Genomic DNA, 25,280 nt, shown 5'->3' with positions numbered 1-25,280 from the left:
GCGCGCGCAACCGCCCCACTTTTTTTTTAATTTGCAATATTATTTTTGTTTTGTTTGTGTTTTAGACTGATAAGCGATAAAAACGGTTGCGGCGACGTTTCGCTCATCCAGTTTTTCACAATCTTGCGTGGGATTGTTACATAAGCCGCACCTTGTGCCAAGCAGGTCACAGTCGCGTCGACGCGAGACTTTACCCACTCTATTTTTCATAAACAAAACTACAAACGTCATCAAAAAAGCGTAAACAATCACAGTGAACTATTATTAAGCGTTAACCCGGGTCAGATTACGTTCCAATTACGCTCCCAACGAGTGGCGAAGGCTCGTTCCGTAAATAAAATATGCAATCAAGCGCACTACTCGTGAGGGCTACGGTCCGCGCACTGTCGAAAACAACAGTGCCCGTCCTCATCATCAGTGGCCGCGCAAGCTGCTCCGTGATCGGTCGTGGTGATTGCGGTGGCATGAACTGGTCGGCGAAATTGCAACGCTTGCTGCAGCATTTCGACATCACACGAATTAGTGAGTGCTCTACAATCACCTCCGCGCTCGGAAATACCCGACGAATCGTTCCCTCCGCCGTCCTTTTATTTGTATTTTCCCGGTCGGGCTGACTGACGCGCGCTCTCGGCGCGCGTTTGCATTCATCCATTGCGAAGCTCTCGCTCGCTCTCTTCCATGCGTATGAATGGTGTTCCGTCTACGACGCTGTCTTTTATGCGTCAGAGTGGTTGGCAGTTCTCGTAGTAGCAGTTACGGCCGATCCTCGGAGACTCAAACGTCCTCCGCTCTTATCGTTTATGAGTCTGGTATCCCTTTGGAAACGTGCCGGTAAAACTACTACTCGAAAGCGATACGTTTGGCGATTTTTGAGCTCAATATTCGAAAGCCGAAAACCGCTAAGAATGTTCAGAATCACAAACTGCATCCTGGTTCATTCTGTGATACGTTTGGATCGGCACTAGCGCGAACCGAATCGAACATTCCGCGGTGGGCATTCCTCATCCCCGCAGGTTTCTACCATGAAAATTGCATGCCGTTCTTCATCGGAGACCAGCAAGTCGGCCTAATCCGGCCAAATGACTGGATGCATCTCTCACAATACAAGGAGGCCTTCCACTACGACATCAAGACCAACAGAGTCGTCCTCAACCCTAGCTGGAAGACCTACGACGAGCGGAGCGCGAAAATGGAATCCCTCATGCAAGAGGTCCGCCGCAAGAAGATATTTAAAACCTTGCACGGCTGGAGGAACGAGGTATGGAAGCGCACGCTGTCATCTACTGTCGTTGTTTACGTCGTTCTTTTTTCTTTTCTTTTTTTTAAATTTTTGTTGTGTCTAAAAATAACGGCAGGCTGAGTCAAGACCAACTTGGCTGGCATCTGTCCCTGTGCCTCATGAAGGCGCCCCATAAGAACCTGGGTCACTTGTTTTCGCGTTATTAATTTTTTGTGTGTTGTTGCAGTGCTATGAAGTGAGTGCCAGGTTTGGTGACAAGCCCCTCATGAAGCTGGAAAGATCGGCCACATGTACGAAATTAAATAGCTTACTGCTTTATCGGCGATCAAACTACAGTTGGTGACAGGTTGGGAACCTGGTTGGTACCCCACCTCAAGCGTGAGCTTTCTGCCTTCGATTGCACTTCATCGCACATGCTGCCGAAGCCTGGCGGAACTCAAGTGGTAGAGGCGGGGCTTCTACTGGGTTGTTAACCTGTCACCAAGTGTAGTTAGGCATTCTGTGTCTGTTGAAACTTACTAACGTGCTGTGTTGCATGGCAGGTCTATTTGGCATCAAGCGGTGCGGCGTGCACATAAACGGTTACGTCAAGAGGCCAGACGGGTCGCTTAGTGTCTGGCTCCAGCGCCGTTCCGCAACGAAGGAAACATTCCCAAGCAAAATAGACAACATGGTAAATCTCCCTTTCGACTTCGGGTGTCCAAAAGCTGTGGTGACCGGTTTGCTGAACCATGTTTTCTTGACACATGCAACGTTTTGTGGACAGGTGCCTGCATTTTGTGACGTCAACACGTCTTGTGACGTTTCGTCAAGAGCTGCTTTCTGTGCACAGGGCCGGACGCCAGCATTCTTATGATAGCTCCTAGCTTCCTGAACCCTTTGCGTTTCCGACAAGGATTTGCGTAAGCTCGAGTCATTAATAATTAATTTCTGCTAAAGGAGCAGAGCAAAGCGAAGGGTGGTCGCACACAAGGGCGACGGGGGTGGCCGCCTCCCCAAACAAAGTCGACCCCCTTCCCCCTCCCTCCCCTCCTTCTCGGAGGGCAATTTGACATGGGTGGACCCCTCGATGCACGCGAAAGAATAGGAGAATAGTATCCTTACAAACTTTCCCCCCCCCCCCCCCCAAAACGGAGTTCTGGATCCACCCCTGGCCGCACATGTGCGGTCTGTTTGGAAGCCTAGAATTAGGGCTCGCGGATCTGTTCTTGTTGCATCGGAGCTTTCTGGGTGGTCCGGGGCTCTGCCATAGTTTCAAAATACTTTCGGCATAGGAAACGAAGCCAATCCATCTAGTAAAAAAAATTATGTTGACGACGAAACATTGCAACAGTATGGGTTCACGAAACACCACAGTCTGGACGGAATTCGCATCCATAAAGCATGCATCTTCCCCCAAGGTTAAAGGGGTACTCCAGCGATTTTTTGAGCTACCTCAAATAACTATATTTTCGGACTCCCCGGCCTTTATTCTTTCCGGTATGCTATTTAGTATCGCTAAATTCATAATAGTTATTGCGAAATCGGCAAATGAAAATGATGCAAAAACCAACATTCAAATATACCCACACTTTTCAGGGCCGTGACGTCAGCGGAAGGCAAGCTTGCCAGTCGAGCGAGCAGTCTAAAAAATATATGCCAATCATTTGTTCCGTGCTGGAGCGCAGGGACTGGAGTGAGCTTCCAAAGCATTTATTTGGCACCATGAAACTGCTTCGAATCAGTTGGGAACAAATTCTACTGTCCAAAGAGTGAACCCCTGCATTTCCACTGACGTCACTTTTTCGTTGTTGCCAGTAGAGACTTTCAGTTTGAAAAACGCGGTGAGGATCAAAATTGTAAATTCAATAACTTCGTGAAAAGAATATATTTTGACCTAATATTTGGGATACTATTTTGGCGATGTTGTCTGGCGAGTTCAGCAAAATTTCAAGCAAATCGGGGACCATGAAGAAATCGCCGGAGTACCCCTTTAAAGGGATACTACAACGAAATTTCGGCGCTCATTTTTTGGTCTATATGTGTTCAAAAAAGCACCATCAAATCGAACATACCAATATCTTGTTAAAAAAGTCACGAAAAGGAATTTTAAAACGAATTAAACGATTAGCAAAGAGCACCTGGTGGATGTCGCTAACGCCTCGCTTGTAATGCCCGTCTAGCAACCTTGGCAGCTAGTGACGGAGGTTGTCTCGTCTCCGGCCACAACGAGAGAGGAGGGGCAGGAGGAACTCCCCTCTTCCCGAGAATGCCTTTTGTGTGTCACAGAAGTCGCTATTGTCCCCCTACAAGATTATAGAAGATTAACCCGTCACTCAAAATTTGTACAAAAGCAGCCGCTTCGGTGGCTGGAACGACTAGGCCATCCTCTCGACGTCAGCCTCGCCGTAGCTTTGCTCGTCTTGAGACGACCTACGTCACGATTGCGTTGGATGTCACGTGGCCTCCGCTGGGCCTTCTCCGAGCGCTTGCCAGAGTGGGCCATTTATAACGAAAAATACAGCCACCAGGCTCAAAATACAAACGTGCAATTGTCATTTACGAATATTGTGGATCATATTCAACCTATTTTTGAACACGACGGGAATATTTCAAATTTCGTTGAAGTATCCCTTTAAGAGGTGATATAAAAGATTTTGTTTGGTGCTTTTCTCTTGCTTGCAGACTTTTGTGATAGGCCTTTACACTGGTCAGATCATTCTTACCCTCTGATAGAAGAATACAAGACCAGGGGAGACATAAAAGCGACACAAAAGTCTCAATTTTGAGACCTTTATCTATTGGTGGCTTTTGTTGGGGTTTCCACAGGACAAAAGATTTAGCTGCTTAAAATTTCACTTTTTTATTTTTTTTTATTTTGCATAATGTTTAAAAACAGCAAAAAGAAAGTACAGGCCTGCTTCTTTTCTCCTGTGTTCATGTTTAGTTCAGGGCCCTTCTTTTTTTTTCAAATATTCAAAAGAGGCTTTCTATGTTCCGTATTTTCTAGTGTATAAGACACACTTTTTTCCCCAAATTTTCGGCAGTGCATCTTATATACTAACTTTTACTTAGAAACTTGCGAAAAGTAGGGTGTGAGTCTTATACAATGATGCATCTCATACATAAGATGCACTTTGTTTTCCACAATTTTCAGTGGTGAGTCTTAAGTACTAATTTTTGCTTAGGAACTTGCTAAAAGTGGGGGGTGTGTCGCATATACCGGAAAATGCAGTATATATAAAAGCTAGGAGGAAAAAACCTTTGTATCATCATACCTCACTAATGAGACTGCAGGTGCTTCAATAAAACATGCCACACACTTGAGGTCATCCTATAAACATAGAACCAGTCCTTCAGTGCACTTCTGTAATCATGAAACAAGTCCGTGATTATGGGGGAGGTTTCTTCGTGACCACACTACGGTGCTGGTGCCGACAGGGGGTGCAGAGAGCCATCAATCTAGCAACCACTGCAGAGAGGCTGGCAACCAAAAAGTATTAGTGGAATTTCTAACCCACTCTGAATGAGCCACACCTAGATTGTGGGGACACATCATCGCATTGACAGTGCACTGAGAGCATTTCTCATTAATGTAGGCGTCCTTAGTCCTGTGCTCCCAATCAACTACTAAAAATTTGTTAAATGCAACAACCCCCTAATATGATATCATTCATTAATCTTTCTCTTTTCAAAGTTACTTTTCAATGCTGCCTCTACAACCATTAAAATTCAGTGCTGCTAGTGGTGCCATCTAGTAAAGGGAATATGAGCCTATACACTCAAGTGAATGGCATCTTTTTGCTTGAGAAATTATAATTTTGTTTGGAAAAAAAGCTAAGAAAAGCTTATTTGCAAGTTTCATTGTTGGAGATCAGTAAAGAATCGACAGCGTTTGTATACAGTGATCAATTACAGGCGTAAGAAAGTGTTGGTGTACAAAAAAATTGTTTTTACGAAGCTACTTGTCACCGCGAATTTTGATCGGCTCACTCAAAGGGGAGACGCCAAATGCCCCCTTATTGCCAATCTAGCGGCAGCTTCTGTCCTCGCAGCAAACGTTTGAGGAAGTTTCGTGACCAGAAGTGTGTTGAAGGACTGTGATGAGAACTAAACAGAGACATCTATGGAGTTTTTGAAGAACCCACTGAGCTGCCCTGTTCACTTCACTTGAATCTAGTGCAAGCCATTGAGAAATCCTGTGCATGTTGCTCTTCCATGTGGCGTCTGGCCATTGTGGTATATGAAGGAAGACCACTGAACCAGAAAGCACTCATCACATTTGAACTAGAACAGAACAGGAGTCTACATTACTATTAGGAGCATGTAAGCACCATACCCAGAACCCTATCAGAAATCACCATTTTAAGTTAAGGTGTTATGTCTGCCTTCTCATTTACTGAGCCATTTCCATAAACTGCTTCTGATTTGCTCTTCATATGTTGTGTTCCGAGACATTAGATGCACGGGTTTATTAAAATACAAAAAAATTGTGTCTTCAAGCTTATCTATACACTATGAAAGCTAGGGTTGAAGACTAAGATAGATATTAGCTGGTATGTGCAATTGATGACCTCCATTTCTAAACTCGTCTTCAGGTGACGGGGGGCGTTTGCGTCGGCTACGGCATAACAGAGTGCATCCGCAAAGAGGCGCAGGAAGAGGCCTCACTGCCCGAGAACCTCCTGAACTGCATCCGGCCAGCGGGAAACGTCTCGTACGTCTGCAGTTTCTTCCCCAACTCTTTCTAAACCTTGCACACTGCTGTTGCAAGAGAATGGAAAGATGGGCCAGTTGGTACATTGAAGGGACACTAAAAGTGCCAGGGGGACATGGACTAGAAATAAAGACAAACAGTACCAGTTTTCTCACACTAAAGTTCAGTTGTTGGTAGCCCATTGTTTGCCTTCTTTGCTGATGCAAAAAAATAGCGGGTAGATCTCAAGGCATAGAGCATTGAGGTCTACCGACTATCCTTGCAATGCCAATCGGGGCTCCACATCATTCTGAAGTCACCGCAACTCCTGGGCAAGGAGCAGACGACTTGCTCTCTGCATAGCTGTGCTTGAGGGGTCGCTCAGATCTGCTAATGTAGTACTTTAAACTGGAGAAACATTTTGCTTAGAGGCAGGGACAGTCAACAAAGTTTGGGATCTTGGTGGGGGAACCCGATAAGGGTACCCTGGGGAGTGTCCAAGTCTGGGGAGTGTCCATTGCCACTGGCCATAGCCAGTGGCAATGGTGAAGGTTGTAACTGACTCAGTCACCGCAGGAAAAGTGTTTATTTTGATTATGGTAGCTATATTGGTGTCGTCAATCCACCGCGCTTGTCTTCTCAGATTTGTGTACGAGGACGAACGGGGCATTTTTCCGGAGACAGTCTTCGTGTTCGACCTCGAACTGCCCGCAGAATTCCAGCCCCTATGTTCGGACGATGAAGTCGACGAGTTCTACCTCATGACAGTCCCCGAGGTAATTGCTTTCGTCATATTTTGATGGAGAGTTTTAAACATCAATTCCCTATGTCGAGACAAAGATTGGACGTCAAGTTTTGGCATGGTGTAACTTTTCTGAACCCATTTTTCGTGATGACATGCAACTTGGAGCTCATTTAGGTAGGCTTGTGACACGAGTGTGTGGCCTCTTAATTAATGTAATTGGGAATGGAACACAACCTCCATACGATGAACCACTGATGTAACCAGGCCACACAGGAATAGAAGGCAACGAGCTGGCCCACCAGCTCGCCCGTGAAGCTATTACTGAACCGGGACCTTCCACTCCATGGCCACAGACATACGACCCTTACATACACAGGAAGACACTTCACACCAACAGAACCAACACACTGTTGGAATGGAGAGAGAACAGGACCACCCTCCCATCCCCCTCACAATTTCTGACCCGACTGCACTCTACATTGGTACGAAGAGCCCAGACTGGCACCCTCCTCACACCGCACATAACGCATCATTTGTTGGGACGCGAAGGTCAACCGAAGTGCGCAAAGTGCCACAGATACCCTAATAATAAGCATATCCTTTGGGACTGCCCTCACAACCAACAAGCACTACAAGAGACCCTCAAAGCAATACCGAAAACACTTCACCCGAGCAGCTGGGAGGAATGGATCGCTCCCCCACCCGCACATAGCACTCTACTCTGGAGTTTGCTTGTTAAACATATAGTAAAATGCCGTGAGTTTATAGATGACGTCCTGGACTAATAAGGACCACAATAAATGTTTATTCTCTCTCTCCTGAGGTTTGAGCTCAACCAGGTTCGGCTCTCTTGTACTTTTAACGTGCATTTCTGGCGAAGGTTTGGCAGAAGCTCAGCTGTTATATGCTTGCCTGGAAAATGAGAATGAGCTGACGCCATCTGGCAGGGGAAGGTAACAAACTAAATCATTAAAGAATATATGTCTGCTTTTTATAATGCATAAACATTGGCAATCATTTCCTAAAATTTAAAGTAAAGTTCCACAAAATATTATATTTTTTGTGTAGAACAAGGTTAGGTAACACTATCTAAAAGTCAAACGTCTTTGAATATCGCCGAAGGATAGAAGATTCGGCAAACCATTGCAGTCTCGGATTCAACGAGCGTTCACAATATCTAGCTGTAACAAATGCTAAGGAAAAGAACAATCAATTTTATGGAAGGCTTGGTTTTGTGTAAACTCTGTCTTGCCAATAGCAATGGGTGTAATGAGCTCATTCTGGAAGTCTTTAGGAGTTTTTTGTTTTTTTCCTAGGTATGTCTTCATAATTCTGCTCATCATATTGGTGTCTTAATAATTTTCAAGCAAGGTGTTGTGAATTCTTGCATAGTAATAAACAAGTAAAATAGCATTTTCTTTTTTTCTCTTTTACTAGCTTAAAAATGCAGTTGTGTCGGAGGAGTTCAAGATCACCAGTTGTCCCACCGTTTTGGATTTCTTAGTGAGGCACCACTTCCTGTCTCCCGATGAAGGTAAGAGATTCTCTAGCAAATAAATAATTGCACTTTTTTGAAGAGGCACATGCACATTGAGGAGCAGTCTTAGCTCAGGTGCTCGGTTTTACTCTCTCTCCAGTGAAGTAAAAGTTTAACTTCACTCAACTCCACCTTAGTGAAAGTGTGTACTATATACTAGTATTATGACAAAATTCTCATAGATTTGTTTATGCATTTCAGCAGGTTAAATTTCCAGTTCAATTATCCTTTGCTGTATTAGTCGACATTCATAGGAGACAAGATAACTGGGCTATGTTGTATGGGACAATCTTGAAACAGTGTGAATGTTACACGGATGGAGCACAGAAGTGGACGATACAAGCAATGACTAACAACTGAGGGTTTATCCTAGATAAACCGCAAAAAAAACATTAAGAAACACGTAACTCGAATCATGATGGAATGGAGCCTGCGCATCACAGAATTGGGTGCTATCAGTTACTGTATTTACTGGAGTAATAGCCACACTGTTTATGAAGAAAACCTGAGGGTTCGCTTTTCCGCGAAGCACGCGGATTGCCAATCACCACGATCGACATCATGACTGCAGCAGTTTACAGGACAGAGACAACGTCTTCCCTCGAAGATAACATCTGGGATGATTGCATTTGTGTGGAGAATCGTGTTTTCGATCTGGTTATTCGCTATGTTATTTATGCGCAACACAATGATTGGCTGTATATGTGCTTTGCGGGAAAGTAGAAGCAAGGGCCTTGTTCATAAATAGTGCGGCTATTACTCGAGTAAATACGGTATACAATTCCACGGACGATCTTCCCCGATCTAAAAATTCTACCTCACTGTCCATCAATGCCAAGGAAATCTGGCTGACGCAGGTTGGGCCCTCTTTTTTTATTTTGGGGAGCCTTTTGGTCCCTATGTTTGTACAACACGGTGGTACCTTTTAGTAAATGGGTACATATGCAGTCACGGCGGTGCAATGCCAAATGTTAGCACGCGGCTCCTGTTAACGAACTACAGTGCTCCCGAAGGCGAATGTTGAGGCATCTCCCTGTTTTCCCAATGTACGCCTTCCCGCACGAGAAGGGTATCTGGTATACGACACCCTTTCTGCACCGTACGAAATCAATGCGGTGTTTGATGACGCATCTGCTCTCCCCCCGTCTTTCTCTTGTGTTTGCGCATTTTTCCGCAGCGGAGCATATTCTGCTCAATTCGTTACATGCCAAAGGCACTACATCTCCCACATATCTTGAGGCAGTTCTTTTAAAACCGTACAACACGCAGTGCACATAAGGGATGACTGTCACATACTACTTTACTTTTTTCATAACTTGGCCCACGCCTTCCCTTTAATACTTTTTGCTATGCTTGGAAACAATATCTAAGACGCGGCGGGAATTCCTTTCCGGACCACTGTGTCAGAGCGCGGCTTCTGACCATATGTGGTTTCTGGGTACCTCAAGAAGCACTTGGACATGTTACGTGTTGAGGACCCTTTCAGTATCCCTTGTTCCATGGCCGTTACTGCCTACCTTATTGATAGCAACCCAGGGGGTTGGATTGCGTTTAGTATCGACATTGAAGGTCTCTACTACCCAGTGCCCCATGATGAACTCATGCTTAGCGTAAAAGGGTACATTATGGGTCTCAGCGATGAAATTGTGTTTAGGTCTCAATGCGAAATTTCTGTCGAAGGGTTTCTCGAGGTGTTGTCGTTTTATTTGAGGTCTACCTTTATTGGGTGGCATGAGAAGGTGTTTGTACAGAAGTCTGGAGTATGCAGAGGGTTCAGGGTAGCACCTGTTTTGAGTGATATCTTCCTCGCAAAGGTTGACAGGCCACTAGAGAGTTTGGTGAAGGCCCCCGCAAAGGAGTTATTCAGATATGTAGACGGTTATCTGGTTTTCGTGGGCAAAAGGGACTTTAGTCAGACCCTTGATTTCGTGCTCAATGCATTCAGGGAGCAAGGTTTGGGCTTGCAGTTCGCATTTGAGATCGCAAAGGACCGGACAATCCAGTTTTTGGATCTCTGCATAGACGTGTGCAAAAGCCACGTGTGTTGGTGGCATCATCCCAGTACTTCAAAAATTCTTCTTGATTTTAGGCCGGTGCACTCTAGTCATGTAACCATTCAGCGGTAAAAAACGTCCTGCCTCCACAATGTGGAAAGAAATCTTTTTGCCCAGGTCGGGAGACTAAAAGATGCTGGTTACTCAGAGTTGGTAATCGCCCAAGGGATCGGTGGCCGAGTGGGCTAGCGCACAACTGCTCGGAGCACGTAAGGCGAAAACTTGTGCTGCAGAACCCAGGGATCTTGGGTTCAATCCCCACCCCATTTCGATCTGGGTGAGCATCGTACCGGCGTGCAGTCGTGTATCACTACTGCATGGTGCATGTTAAAGACCCCAGGCTGGCGGTTGTACTGCACAGGATAAATTTCTCGTCTACAGCTGGTAGGCAAGTCGCCCTTTGAGTCAGACTAAGTTCAAAACTGTATACCCACGCCAAAATTAAAAAAAAAAAAATATAATAATTTTTTTGGTTGCAGAAACAATATCAGAAAGTATTAAAAGGGAGGCGCGGGGCCAAGTTACAAAAAAAGTAAGAAGTATGTCACAGTCATCCCTTACGTGCACCGCATGTCGCACGGTTTTAGAAGAGCTGCCTCAAGATATGGGGTAGATGTAGTGTTTTCGGCACGCAACAAATTGAGCGGAATATGCTCCGCTGTGGAAAAACGTGGGAACACAAGAGAAAGATGGGGGGGGGGGAGTGATTGCGACATCAAACACCGCATCGAGCTCGTACCATGCAAAAAGCGCATCATATACCAGATAACTTTCTCGTGCGAAAAGGTGTACATTGGGCAAACGGGGAATTGCCTTAACATTCGCCTTCGGGAGCACCGCAGTTTGTTAACAGAAGCCGCATGCTTACATTTGGCATTGCACTGCCGTGACTGTGCATGTAGCCCTTTACTAGAAAGTGCCATCGTGTTGTATAAACATATGGACCAAAAGGCTGCGACATTGTAGAGGCTCGCGAAATAAAAGAGGAGGGCCCAACCTGCGTGAGTCAGGCTTCCTTGGCATTGATAGACAGTGAGGTAGAATTTTCAGATCGGGGAAGATTGCCTATGGAATAGTATAACTGATAGCGCTGACTTCTGCGATGCACAGGTGCCATTGCATCATGATTAAAAAGTCGTATGTTTTTTTCAGGTTTTTTCGCGGTTTATCCGCAATAAACCCTTAGTTGTTAGTCAGTGCTTGTGTCGTTCATTTCTTCGCTCCATATGTTTAATATTAGCGCTGTTTCAAGACATCCCTAGGCTCTTTGCTGCTTACCGAGAGTTAATGGCTGATGGTATAACCAGGTTGCAATAAAACAGTAGGTAGTCCCTTCACAAAAGTGTGCGTCATTCATAGCTGCTGCGTTAATTCTTCGAGGCTGCCATAATTTGGGCATGCACTATGAGCAGCTGCGTTAGAATTGTGCGTGTACTTGAGTCCCCTCACATACTTACTTGACAGGGGTTTGGAGTTACGTAATTCAGCACCAAATGCTGGCTTCTCAGAGTTTAATTTGAGCCGGTGCTAATCCTGCAGTCCAGCCTACAATATCACAAGTGTAGCCTTCTAATACATTTGCTAGTTATTGAAGTGAGCAAAGCCTACTTTTTGTGTGGACGGCATAACACAGTTAGCTGAAGAAGCACTTGCCACTCTTTTTTACTTTTCCCGTAGAATTGAAATGCTGTCAGCCAAACCACTAAAGTGGTAGAAGGTGCTTCTTTGGGGCACTGACCTAAGGAATAAAATTTGGTGCTCATCAATATTCTTTCACAGTAAAATGTAAAATAGTATTGATGGCATGTTTGCGCTATCTCTGTTGCGGTGCAGTGTGTGGGTGCCTATTCTGAAATTATTAGGACCTACGTATGTAAAATGCAAACATCCTACATGACTCATGTAAAATGCTAGTGTCTTATGCTTATATTCTACATGAAAAGTGAATAGTGAGGGAATGAGCAAAGTGGGAGATACCATGCTAGTTTTCAAAGGAGGCTTTAATCACCAGGAAAGTTAAACCCACTTCATTACCAAAATAAGTCAAAAACATTTATTTATAATGAGAGGGCAGCGTCCTTCATTGGCAACAAATGAAAGGGCAGCAGTAGCTCCTTCCCAAGTTAAGTTATGCAAGGGCCATTTGAAGATAAATAGCACATTAAGGAATTCTGCAATTGTGCAACCATTTACCTTAAAGAACTATGATGTGACAATTGGACCTAAATCCTACAGTGTACAGTTTCAGTGTGTGTTTTATTATTTATTTTATTTATCTTGGAGCGGGTACAGTGAGCCAGGGCTGCCAACACGGAAAGTCAGAATTTCCCTTGCGAACGCCTGAAATTTCTTATATTACCACATAGACCTGAATATTACCTTAATCTGGGAAATTTCCCTCGGGTTGGCACACCCGCAGTGAGCCTCCATGGTAAGGGCAATAACCTTTTTCCTGTCACTCTGGTTTTATAAACCGAATAAAACATTATTAGTAGTAGTATTAGTATTATATTATTATTAGTGTTACAATTATTATTATTATTATTATAAGACTCCTAGTTTTTCACACTGTGGTTCCCCAATGGCAAAACCTGTCATTGAGACAGAGTAACTGTACTGAAAGGGTTTCTGACACGGCAAAAAAATTCAAAGTGCCCACCAGTGCCCTGTGACGTAACAATGTACCGCAAGGTGTCGGGGCGGTCAGAAGGGAGGCATTGCCGGAAGTCACGTGAGTTGTATCACTCCTCGTGCTTCCCGTGGCCGCGTGTAATAATTCGTTATATTGTTATTCTCCGCATCTGTGCGAGCAATCCAAGCAGACAAGGTTTCTTTTATTTGCTTTTCATTGCCTAATGTTGCTGTAAAGGTAGAAGAAGAGGAGTCTGTGAACCTAGTAAACAAGTTCTGCTCATGTTCTAGACAAAACAAATACTTTATGCACGACGTTTAATTGTACTTGGTAAACTCACCAGTTTGTATTCTCTAGACGGCAGGCACCTTCAACCTGGAGAGTATCCAATGATTCAACGACCTCAGTATCTGAACCTTCAGCAATGCGATCGGGCGTGCCGTATGCTAGCAATCATAATTTCTGCGAGCATTCTAATTTTTTTTTTGAAACTCGATAGTTTTTTTTTGCTTAGTATGGCTCTGTACCATCAGACTGATGACATGCACTCGTACACTGGCTTGTACTCACAACGCTTTCATCATTGACGTCCATCACGTCGATCCACTGACTCTTCGTCCTCCATTTTTACAGCACGCAAACTAACCAACGGTGCAGCGATAAAAATCTAGTGGAGCTGAAACTTCGTTTTCTAGGATTGCTGGTAGAAAAAACCGAAATAAAAAAAGTTTTAGGCACGCTCGTGGAGAGCACGAGGAGTGAAACTTACATGACTTCCGGTGAACCCATTTTTAGTGACGTAGGTCGATGCCTCCCTTCTGACCGCCCCGACACCTTGCAGTACATTGCTACGTCACAGGGCACTGGCGGGCACTTTGAATTTTTTTGGCGTGTCAGAGGCCCTTTAAAAGCAACACGTGGCACTGACCGTCATTCCTTCATTCTTCTGCACAGCATAGGCTTAGGGTGCTAGTAACCTACTCCTGGTGTTTATGAGCGTGAAGTGACTCCCGTTTGAAAATGTCAGATCCATGCCAGATTCAATCTTGTCCAGTGTCAATCAGGTGGCTCCGACTTCATTTTGCGCTCGATTCGAGGCACCTGCCTTCAAAATTGGGCCAGATACAGTCTTTGACGATTCCAGTCAATCCAAAACGATTCCAACGATTCTAGTGTGGCCTGATCCAGCTAGCATCATTTTTGTTCTTTTTCTTTTCTTTTCAACATAAAGAGTTGCAGGACGGAAATCATAATCGAATAAGACGATTTACGATTCCACGAGGTTTGAGTTCCAATTTAGTTTATCGCCCAGTATGCACGAAAGCGTATATTTAGTCAGTTTATTCGCTCTGATCGGCAAGTCGTCTCTTGGCATGCCTATGACGCATCTAATATGACTGATAATGCGAGACACTTTCACATCCACAAGGCGGGCGCAGGCGTTCCACCGGCTGCCCAAGCACGGTCACAAGCGGCATTCCCATCGCGACTTGGTGGCACCAGCAGTGCAACGCTTAGTGCAACGGCACTGACGCAATGGTCGACGGCACCATTGCTTCTCTGGGGCGGCGGAGAAAAGCTCACCGGAGAAAAGCTCACCGGAGATAAGCTCACCGGAGAAAAGCTCACCGCAAAACCGGCAGATGCGGAGAAAAGCTCACCGATATTTTTTTAGCTTAGCTTGATTCTGCGTAAAACGTGGCAATTTAACACAATTCGCATTCGTCACTTCATTAAAAATACATCCTCGTTTTTGTAATATTCTTGAGGTTCATTGGGCATATTTACTAATTCCTCAGACATTAGTAATCACCCATTCTGCAAATTAATGAAGTCGCAAGTGTAAAATCAGAACATCGTACACCGGTAAAAACGTCAATAATTTATTGACAGCTAAGGGTGCGCCGTCGCTAGCTCTGTCGGATAAAGAGGTTTGTTTTTTGCGAGCTAATATGAATAGCGGTGTGTGAATCGCTTGAGGTCCAAATATTGTGTAGTGCCTAATCGATAAGTAGGTGTTTCTGGATGTAATCAGTGTCGGCTACGCTGTTTTCTTTCTGTTAATTTCACTAACAAAACTTTAGTTGCGAGAACAGCTTCGTCGTGTTGTGTTTGTTGTCTTCACTCCATCGTCGTCGTTTGAGCGGTTTTCATCATGTATGCGTTTAACCAACTCGCCCAATTCGCTACCTACCTTACAAATGACTAGTTCTCGAATAACAACGGAGACAGTGTGCACCTCTGAAGGTCATGACTGGCGCACCGTAGAAGGACACCATCACACAAAAAGAATGTGTGGAAACACCAGCACGAACAGTTAGAAAGCGTGCATGTCCGTGGAAGAAAGGAGCCTCGATATCCTATTGACTGTTTTATCCTGTTTTCAAATGTTAACAAAAGCTTCAAAGAGAATTTCAGGCACCGCAGTGTTGCGCGTGTACTTTTGAATTTTCGGCATTTACACCTTTGATTTTTAGGTTTTAGGCAGTCATCATTACCTTTTTTTAACTTTTTCCTGTTCTTCAAGTTCATAAAGACTTTAGTTAGGCTTTCGTTGCCTAGAGAGTAAGCCACAAAAAACACTGGCCCGCGATTATTAATTTGGGAGCAATATACCCATTAAGCTTAACAAATATTACGAAAGAGGACATTTTATTTTTTACAAAGCTGACGAATTTTAATGATAATAAATTGATATATGTTATGCACGATCCAACAGCCTCCACATAAAAAGAAGAAAAAATATCGGTGAGCTTTTCTGCGCATACGCTCAATGGCCGGTGAGCTTTTCTCCGCATCCGCCGGTTTTGCGGTGAGCTTTTCTCCGGTGAGCTTTTCGCCGGGATTCGCTTCTGTGCCCGCATGCACAGCAAAAACAAACAAAACACAGGTGGCCAGCGACGATCAGTGCAGAAAGGAGAAAACGAGCGAACGCCGAAAAAGAAGAGGCCAATTGACCTTTTTCAGAGTTTGGCCAAGATCGTGGCGCGCCCTCGCGGAAATCGCTCGAAACACTTTTGGTGGCTCCGGGAACGTCTCTCCGTCGTCCGCGCCAGGCCTGGTTTGTCTCCCGGTTCATGTGTTTGCGTGTGTTCTCTAATGGCGTTGTTCCCTCCTTTACCAATTTGAACGTGTATTTCAGTCGTCGCTTCGCGTGCATATTTTCTTCGAAATGGCTGAGAAGAACCTGGAGGATTAACAAAAGTCAATCTCTAGGATACAGAGGACCTTGTTCGTTTTTATACCTTCAGGGATGGATAGACCGCCGACGCCGCATCGGTTCTTACTTTCGACTCGGAGTCACTTCATAGTCACTTCGGTGTCGCGTCTTGCAAGCAACTAAAAATAGGGGTCTGCTTTCAAAACAAAGTCGCAGATGTTATGTAAGGAAAGTAATGGTGACCAGCTTGGATACCGACCCAACCATCTACCTTGTGTGGAGCTTGTGAGCTCCATTTATGATCCCCGGCCACTACAACCAGCTGATTTATCGCTTAAGTTATTCAAGCTTATCGCATCCGTCACTTCTCCGTCCTGTGTTCCGCGCGAGGGCACGGGACGTTGCCGTATTCGGGAATGTGTAAACAAACTCGGGCGGTGCGAAATCCGAGCCGTCTTGATATCGCGAAGGATTGTATGCACCGTCAAAAAGTAAGGAACGATATGTTCGAAACAATCCATCTTTGAATTCGGCACGTTTACGAACGTTCGACAAAGTGGGTTCACGGTTGGTTGCCAAGAAGTTTCATCAAGGTTAGGTGTCTCCGTAAGGCTTAAATTCGTTTCGCTCGCTTTAAATGTTTTGTCAGCTTTTTTTTTTTTTTTTTTTTTTTAACGTGGCAAGACGCGAATGTGTGTGGCGCACGCCTGAAGAACGGAAAGCTTTATGTTGTTATTTTTTAATGGAGTACCGGGTACGGCATAATTACGTCGCACAACCTCGTTTGCACGTTTACTATTAACAAAAAATGGTCAAAGGGCAGGCGAGCTGGCGTAAGTTTAGCATGATGGAAAACTTGATACTATATGAATACATGAAATCTTGATGGAAGATCGAAGACAGGGGTGGAAAGAGTACTTCTTTCAAGAAGTCCTGTATCCGTCCCCGTCCTTGATGTTTTATCCTTTCATGTATTCGTATCTATTCACCAACACTCTCATTTTTAATTATTAAACCTGAGACTGAGGTAGGAAAAGGAAAACGCAAAAAAAAAAAACGGGCAACGTCTCAAGAGACGTTGCCTGTTCTTTTTCTGTGTCCTTTTGCGTTTACCTTTTCCTACCCCAATTTCAGGTATATCATCAGGTTCACATTTCTCTATTTTAGTTAAAAGCAGAATGTACCGCTTTCACATTGATGATCCAGCCACCTGACAAGGGGGACTCTCGTCATAGGCTTTTGAAAGCAGGGCAAAAAGGGCGGGGTGTTTGACATCGGGTGCTTTCATGGACCTACCGCCAAAAGCTACAAGAACCTTATGAAATTTGGCATTTTAACAATGTTTACTTCTACTTGTGCAACTTTCTGCTGCGCGCTGGTGAGGCATGACGACTATGAAGCCAGGCCTCGAGAATACCGGAGGAGTCAAGCATAACCAGCACTGTCTGAGCGACCGAGCGGGCGAGAGAGCCACCAAAAATGGCGCCTTTCCTTTTTTCCTCTTCTCTCAGAGTCGGCGCATGCGCCCAGCGATCTCTGAAAAAGGTCAATTGTCAGCGTCCTTCTTCTGACTTAGAAAATAGTTCCAACGAAATTCCTTCGTATTGTCCATTGCGGCTTTGGAGAATCTGAAAAAAACGATGGGAAACCTATTAATGCCCTAGGAACGCACTAATAATCTCGCTTTGTTTCACCCTCCTTTAGCAGTTCCCGTGCTAGTTTGAACGTTTTGAGCGCGGCAATTGCACCGCAGTACGAGCTGCAAGCGTGGCGGAGAGCGGTGTGACGCCCGTGACGCCTTGTTGTTTGTCCTCCGCACAACGGCTTTGACCGCGTTAGGATTTTAGCCTCCATACCGACTTTGCATTTGAAAAAGGTCTATACTGCATTTGTGCGCACAGCATTCAGTGTTTTAACGGCTTTACTTGCGACTGTGTTGTATACCAGCGATCTCGGATTACGTGTTTGGAGTTTGCTGTTCTCATTGTGAGAATACATTCACATGTATTCTCTACTTGTTAACATACAGCTGAGGAGGCAGCCAGCACTTGGATGCACGGGCTTCTGCCTTTTGGCTGCCTCAGGCCCTCGGCTCGGTGTGGAAGTAAAGCCAATAAGCTCCTCTGAACCTTTGTACACTGTATCCACCCCATGCTTTCAACGGATGTTCACCTTGCTCTTGCCAGTTTTCTCAAGTACTACAGTCGTCGTGTCGCACCGCTGAACCTAAAGTTGTTTGCCTCACGATTTGCATCTTAGAGAGAGGTTTCACAAGCAAACTTGTATGCAATATAGAATGTGTTTGATGGAATAATAAATGTAGATAATTTAAAACGGACCACTTGCATCCGTTCCTTCTTTCTGTTTTACATTCTAGATGGCAAATTTAGCGAATTTTCAATCTAGCACGTTCGAACTAACATTGTCCTTTGCATTTTCGGTGGCAACAAGATTCGTCGCTAGAATCTGTCGCGCTTGTGTTGACCATAAATCCAGTGCGGACTTGTCGTTCAATCTTGCAGTGTGGAAGCGGAATAAATTGACATTGCATGCTCAGGTGTTCCCCATGGTAATTTGATTTATGTCATACTGAGCGGTTTAAAGTTTCCACTCGTGTGCAGCATAGGCTTTGTGTGATGTAATTGTAAACGTCCAGATAATTTAAGACATATCTCCTGTAATTGTTTCTTCAGCTAATTTCTGAGTGACTTTTCAGTCGACTATGTGCGAGCAAAAATTGTTCTCGGCGTTGTCGGAGTGGCAGTGCGCCGAGGAAGCGGCGGTCAACGTCGAGCGGGAAACGGTGGCTTCGGCCGCCGGCACGTTGTGGGCACTTGGCAACTCCAACTACCATAATATTCCAAGAGATGCCCCACCCTCCAAAAGACAACCCGCCCCCTATTTTTGGCTCAATTTGCTATTTCCTTTTAAACATCAAACGATAGCCCACTACTAGCAATCAGTGTTGGGATCAACTATGACCTCGGCGTAAATGCGGCTAGTTAACTATGACGGAATATAAGCGAACATTGCTGACTGGGAAGTACAGTCATCTTTGCTTCATTGTCCCTCGCTGCAGTAACAAGTTTTGCAAAAAAAACACCTAAACTTTTTTTTTTACTTATTTTTATTGTACATTCAAAGTTAGCCCACTTCCTGTTTTCACCCGATTTACTCTCAATATTAGTTGGGCTATCTCGGGATATTACGGTAGGCTCGATGCAATCTCGGGCCTGAGATTATATTAAAATTTCTTGAGCAGAGCGAGGGGTGATTCCGCGAAGCACAATCTGTTTGCCAGCCGTTTCCTGTTTAAAAGCCCAACTAGTCGAAACGGTCGGCAAGCTAGGTTGCCAAACAGATCGCACGATCAGCCCCCACCTCTGTCAGGAAAAATTAAATATAATCTCGGACTCAAGCTTGCACCAAGCCTCTTCAGAACGGCCAAAGGCTCTCAGCATGCCGACGGCCGACGAGGCCATTTCTCGCACCCTCAACGCAGCGCCGCTCTATTGAAAGAGCTCCGCAATCCCCGTCGCAGAGTTCCGGATTGAAAGTGGATCCAAAGTTGGGCAAATTACAAGTGGGCAAATTACAAGCACAATTCGGTCTGTGAAACACTCAAAAACAGGCGCTTTTTTTTTTTTTTTTTCCGAATTTTGCGGTGGGCAAGTTACAAGCGTGATCGGCCGCGCTACGTCGGCGAGAAATCCTGTTTCCAAATTTCGAAGCGCATGCCGAAAGGCATAGAAAAAGAAAAAAAAGAGCACATGTTGAGACATGGGACATGGCCGGGTCTCAACACATAACCATTGCAACACCGCTGAGCGCTGCCCCACAGTGATACAGTGGCGGCAGCACCGGCCGCCAGTCACCGCTGCCGCCGCTGAACGCGCGAAGGACATACACGGCCGCTGCCAGCGCCGTGCGGGGGTGTGCAGTGGCTCATTAAAAAAAAAATGAAAGCCGCTTACAACTCTCTGTAACGCCGAATTAGAGCGCAGCTCTTGAGGAGGAGGAGGAAAGGGCACTGGGGGGGGGGGGGGGTTAAACTAACCAGGGGGGGGGGGTCACGTTACCTTGGGGGTCTCGTGACCCCCAATGCCGATGATGTCATCACTGACGTCACTGATGACGTCATCAGTGACGATGACGATGCGGGTACCGATGACGTCATTAGTGACGTCACTGATGACTTCACCAGTGATGATGACGATGACGATGCGAATGTCGGTGACGTCATCAGTGACGTCGCTGATGACGTCATCAGTGATGATGACGATGACGATGCGGATGCCGGTGACGACATCAGTGACATCACTGATGACGTCATCAGTGATGATGACGATGACAATGCGGATGTCGGTGACGTCATCAGTGATGATGACGATGTGGATGCCGGTGACGTCATCAGTGATGATGACGATGACGATGTGGATGCCGGTGACGTCATCAGTGATGATGACGATGACGATGTGGATGCCGGTGACGTCATCAGTGATGATGACGATGCGGATGCCGGTGACGTCATCAGTGACGATGACGATGTGGATGCCGGTGACGTCATCAGTGATGATGACGATGTGGATGCCGGTGACGTCATCAGTGATGATGACGATGCGGATGCCGGTGACGTCATCAGTGATGACGATGACGATGTGGATGCCGGTGACGTCATCAGTGATGATGACGATGACGATGTGGATGCCGGTGACGTCATCAGTGATGATGACGATGTGGATGCCGGTGACGTCATCAGTGACGATGACGTCATGCGACATCGGCGGGGGTCACGTGACCTCGAGGAGGGGGCCACGTGACCTCAGGGGAGTCACGTGACTTCGGGGGGTCACGTGACCCCCACGAGGTCACGTGACCTTGGTGGGGGGCTCGCGCGGTGCATTATGGGACATTTCCCATGATGCACCGCGCGGTTACGCCGACGGCGACGCCGACGCCGACGGCGACGCCGCTCAAGCCGGAAACGGGCCCCTAAGAGCTGCGCTCTAAAAAAATGTTAGCTCACCTGATCTAAAGCACTGGATATTCAGGATTTTGCACGCATCTTTTAATTACACTTTCGGATAATTCGACCCAGTTTCGCATGTCCCATCCAGATTGAATTAACGGAAGTCGACTGTATATATGCTCCCAGTATGTGTAAAGTTTTCAATGAACAGGGGAAGTTTAGCACACCTTTGAGTTCTGTTTCCTTGCACATAAGTGGGGTGCCCTAATATTACTTGTACATTGAACAGCACATGCTCCAAACTATCTTGCATAGCAATATATATATATTGAAATTCATTGTGCTCTTTTGTTGTAATTTTGTTTTGCAGAACCCAACTACTGTCAGCTCATGGACACAGTGCACATGCCACTGCACAACTTTTACCCCTCTGCGATCGTTCCTACAGGAGACGGGCCTCATTTCTACAACAACTCGTCTTCGATATAATTTATTGCTCCTAACTTAAACCCCCCTCCGGTGTACATAAAAGATGCAATTCGTTCTGCTTTTTTTTTCCCCACTTATCCTTTTTCTGGTTACAGGATCTCGTGGAGCTATTCGAAAGCTCCGTGTACCACGCTCGTTTACACATTTGCGGGCCGCGTCTTTGGGGTGTCTTGGAAATTACGGTGAAAGTAGGCATTTACTTACTAACTAGTGCATTTGGGGAATGTTGGATCTCAACACTTGTCATCTCAGGGTGTGTGTGTGCACAACCTTTTCTTTTTTTCGTAGCACGGTTTCCTTTTTATACGGAGTGCTAGCACAGCACAGGATTCCCTAGCCAACTCCAGTGTGAAAGGGTGTGACTGCAGCTCACGAAAAGTGTGCATGTGTGTGTATTTGTAGACAATTCAGTATTGCTGATAGCATCTTGAGAAGCACTCTGGACGAAGCTTGACACATCTACCATTTTCGAGGTTGTGAGAAAGCTGACGGGTTTGCGAGGATCGCAGAGTGCGTTTTGGTTGAATCATGGCAAGTGAGTTCAAAACATCGAAGGGAGCGTTACTTTGGGGATCGACGGATCAGCTCGTGTAGCTCTCTTTGCAAAATTGCTTGCTCAAATTTTCCCTTGTTACATGGGACAGCCTGCTTTTTTTAGCTGAGATGTAGAAATGCTGTGTTGAGACAAGGGGAAAATAATGAGCCTCTCTGAGCTTTCTGCACTGTCTGTGAAGTGGGCAACAGGAACAAGCATCCTCCACTTGTGTGGATGTTGAAAACTGATGCACTTTGTTTTTGTATTTTGATTCATTACTGCATTTATCAGGAGCGAGCATGCCTGAACCCATGGCTGTTCCTATGCCTCGAGTTTTCAGCAAAGCACTTGAAAGGTTGCTGCCGATTGTAATCTCAGTAACCCATGGTGCATTGTGCTGAACATCTGCATGTTTATGCATACTCAAGCACATATGGCATTACTTTTCCAGCTAACCTTCCTAACCCGGTGCTAATTTATAGGTACATTTTAACAGTTGACAATATTCCCACCTAGCACACATTAATGCTGCCGGTGTGCAAAATTTGAGCAACTGTTCCGCATGTGTGCTTGTCTTGGCACATCCAAAGTAAAGTAAAGTTGCAAAATTGTGGCATATATAAGGTTTGTGGAGCTGGGCTAAATATACTTAGCTTTCACACTCAAGATACAGTGCTTAATTAGAATAAGGAGCTTGTTACAGAAATTGCTCAGAATGACCACTGTCATAATAAAGCAGTGTTTTCTAGTAACTCGTTCATATTAAAGCATGATTCGCAGGGCATTATCTTGCTTGCAAATGTAGAGGGATACTTGTGATAACCCCACTGTAAACATCTCCAAGACAAGAAATAAAAAGTGTCCAAAGAAAGCAGTTTTCTGGTCACTCAAAATCTTGTGGGTATAACTTGACATGATTATTGACTAAAAATTTTGTTCATATTTTCTTTGACCATTGTTTCTAACCGAAGCACAAGATATGATCACAAACCGGTAACCATTGACTAAAATAGTAATGGTATTTGTTTTACAGAACAATTAAGTAGCAAGCTTATTATATCAATGTCTTGTAGTGCATGTTATGATATCACCTTATGTTCATTGAAGTTATTTATTAATTTTGATGGTAGACATAAGCATTTGGAGGACGTCAATGTTGAACCAAACTTTTAGAGCTCAAAATGAAGAGTAGAGTATGCTTGTTTATTTTCTTTCAGTAATGTTAGCTGTATAAAGAATGACTTTATTTTCTTTTATGTAAAATTATACTTTGAGTACATTGATTTTGTTATATAAAAGTTCACAAGGATATCCACAACTTACATTAAAAAATACTTTGGAAAAGTTTCTTTTGAACACGAAATCGTTTACGTTTTTTCTGGTTTCCCTTTGCTAATTTTTCTGCCTCTGGATGTTTTGGTTTTGTTATTTTTGAAGTGCTGCCAATTTGAAATTAATAGCTATATAGCCCTAACTGTTAGTTTAAATTAGGTGTAATTGACTTATATTGGTTTAAAAAGACTTATGGTAGCCCAGAATATTGCAAACATTGCCAATCTGCCTTGGTGGACAATTTACCCGAAACTTCGGATTTTTATCTAGTTCTGTGAGAGGCATATCTTCTTGCCTTACATCAGATTTATGCTTCTAGAGTTTTTTAACATTTGTAAAAAAAGTTATAAAGTGAAAAAAACGTCTCCATATTCTTTTTTAAGCTTTGTGTGATGTTAACAAAAATTATATTTTGTTAGGATAGTTTGAACTGTAAAAATTGTGTACCTCTTTTATACAGTTTCGTACAAGGAATATAAACTAAGAACAAATCATATTTTGAAAACTTCTTTTTTTACTTTTTCAAAAAAATTAAAGTTATCTTGTAATTATTAAAGGAAGAAACCTGGGATGTCTTGCTTTAGCGTTCACCTTATGTTTCCCTATAGCACATAATAATAATATTTATTAAACTCGGAAAGAGTTGCGACACCACAAAAGGCGAGAAGCCCATACCAGGAGGTCTGTGGTGCCGCAGACCTCCTGGTTTAAAAACAGCTTTTGATAACAAAAGCTGTTTTAAAAGTTGTGTTCAAAAATATTTACCCACCATTTGTATTAAAAGAAAGTGTAGTAATGTTATGTTTGGATCTTGGATCTGAATGTCCCACCAAATGCTGCCCCTGAAATGTATTTCTGGTTCTGAATACCGAAACAAGGAAGTACTCCCTCCAGGCACGTAGCCAGGATTTTGTTTCGGGGGAAGGGGGGGGGGGGGGGGGGGGGGGGGGGGGAGGGGAGGGGAGGAGAGGGGGCATGACAAAATTCTGCATGAGGGGAAGGGGTGAGAGGAGGACCCAGCAAAATAGAAGATTTCGGGGGAGGGGGGGGGGGGGGCGGGTTTCATCAGAGAGTTCGGCGGTCTATTGATCCAGCCGCCAGTCTGGCAGCACTGATCGAACAGTCTGGCAACTGTGCGCATCGCATTCCGAGCCTCGTCGTCCGCCATGATGTGCCTTGTCGTCTCGAGCCGAGAGCCGTTTGACTATATGTGGCGCGAGAGACGAGGGTGAAAATAATCGTTCTGCGCTCTGCAAGACGTTAGAAGAAAAACATAATGGGGTACTGTAGTGCCGTTGGTTGCTCGAACAGCGCGAAAAAAAATGGTTCAGGATGTACCGGTTCCGCAAGGAAAAGAAAACCGTGCAAGGCACCAGATCCGAGAGGCCAAAAACAAAGGACGGCTAAGTGTAAGCCGATTTCGAGTTCTCGATTGTGCGAGGTAATTTTATGATTATTTTTGTTTTGTGAGTGCGTTTTATTTTGACTAAAACTGTGCAGGGACTTGACGCGACAGCGTCAAGTACGGCTCAGCGTCAGGTGAGAGTGTCCGTTGATCATGAAGCCATTTCCTGCCGCGCAAGACCTGATACCTGCGAGCGGCCTAGCTTGCAAACTTTGTATACTGCATTTCAATATAAGTGGGAGCGGAACCGATCGCTGCAAGCGCGTGCACGTCACGCTGAACGACGCGTGCACTGTACGAGCGCACGCGCACCCGTCCGCACGTTCAAAGCATGCAGCTCGCTTTCTCTACGCTCGAGTTTTTAGAAGCGGCCTCGCATCTCTGCTTCGCCGTCTCGCAAGCGCTTTGTTTAGCTAGCGATACCTTCAATTTGATTTTTTTTAATACGTCTAGTAAATGGTTACTTGTCATGCCTTTTTTTTTAGGTGCATTTCCCAAACAGTGAAT

General features: G+C 44.9%; 1 protein-coding gene across 1 annotated transcript; it reads left to right on the top strand.

Annotated features, from left to right (window-relative positions):
* The first annotated feature begins 29 nt into the window (after positions 1-29).
* LOC8023291 (uncharacterized protein YJR142W) lies at positions 30-22,907 on the top strand. The gene is made up of 8 exons (XM_029975567.4): positions 30-522; positions 1,014-1,258; positions 1,467-1,530; positions 1,783-1,913; positions 5,818-5,936; positions 6,559-6,691; positions 8,098-8,194; positions 21,383-22,907. Exons 1-8 carry the CDS (start codon positions 342-344, stop codon positions 21,499-21,501), a joined length of 1,089 nt encoding a protein of 362 aa, XP_029831427.2. The 5' UTR covers positions 30-341; the 3' UTR covers positions 21,502-22,907.
* The last annotated feature ends 2,373 nt before the right edge of the window (positions 22,908-25,280 follow it).

This window comes from Ixodes scapularis, unplaced genomic scaffold, assembly GCF_016920785.2.
Source record: "Ixodes scapularis isolate PalLabHiFi unplaced genomic scaffold, ASM1692078v2 PGA_scaffold5__190_contigs__length_132052651, whole genome shotgun sequence".
Classification (NCBI taxonomy): Eukaryota; Metazoa; Arthropoda; class Arachnida; order Ixodida; family Ixodidae; genus Ixodes; species Ixodes scapularis.
Note: the sequence above shows the minus strand (reverse complement) of the source record. Positions and strands in the feature narration are given on the sequence as shown.

What these genes read in the sequence shown, in the direction of transcription:
- LOC8023291 (XM_029975567.4), top strand. Translation starts at nt 342, where the DNA reads ATGCAATCAAGCGCACTACTCGTGAGGGCTACGGTCCGCGCACTGTCG. An exon ending in CAAGCAAAATAGACAACATG is followed by an intron (nt 1,914 to 5,817) that starts GTAAATCTCCCT and finishes ACTCGTCTTCAG; the next exon opens with GTGACGGGGGGCGTTTGCGT. An exon ending in ACCTCATGACAGTCCCCGAG is followed by an intron (nt 6,692 to 8,097) that starts GTAATTGCTTTC and finishes CTCTTTTACTAG; the next exon opens with CTTAAAAATGCAGTTGTGTC.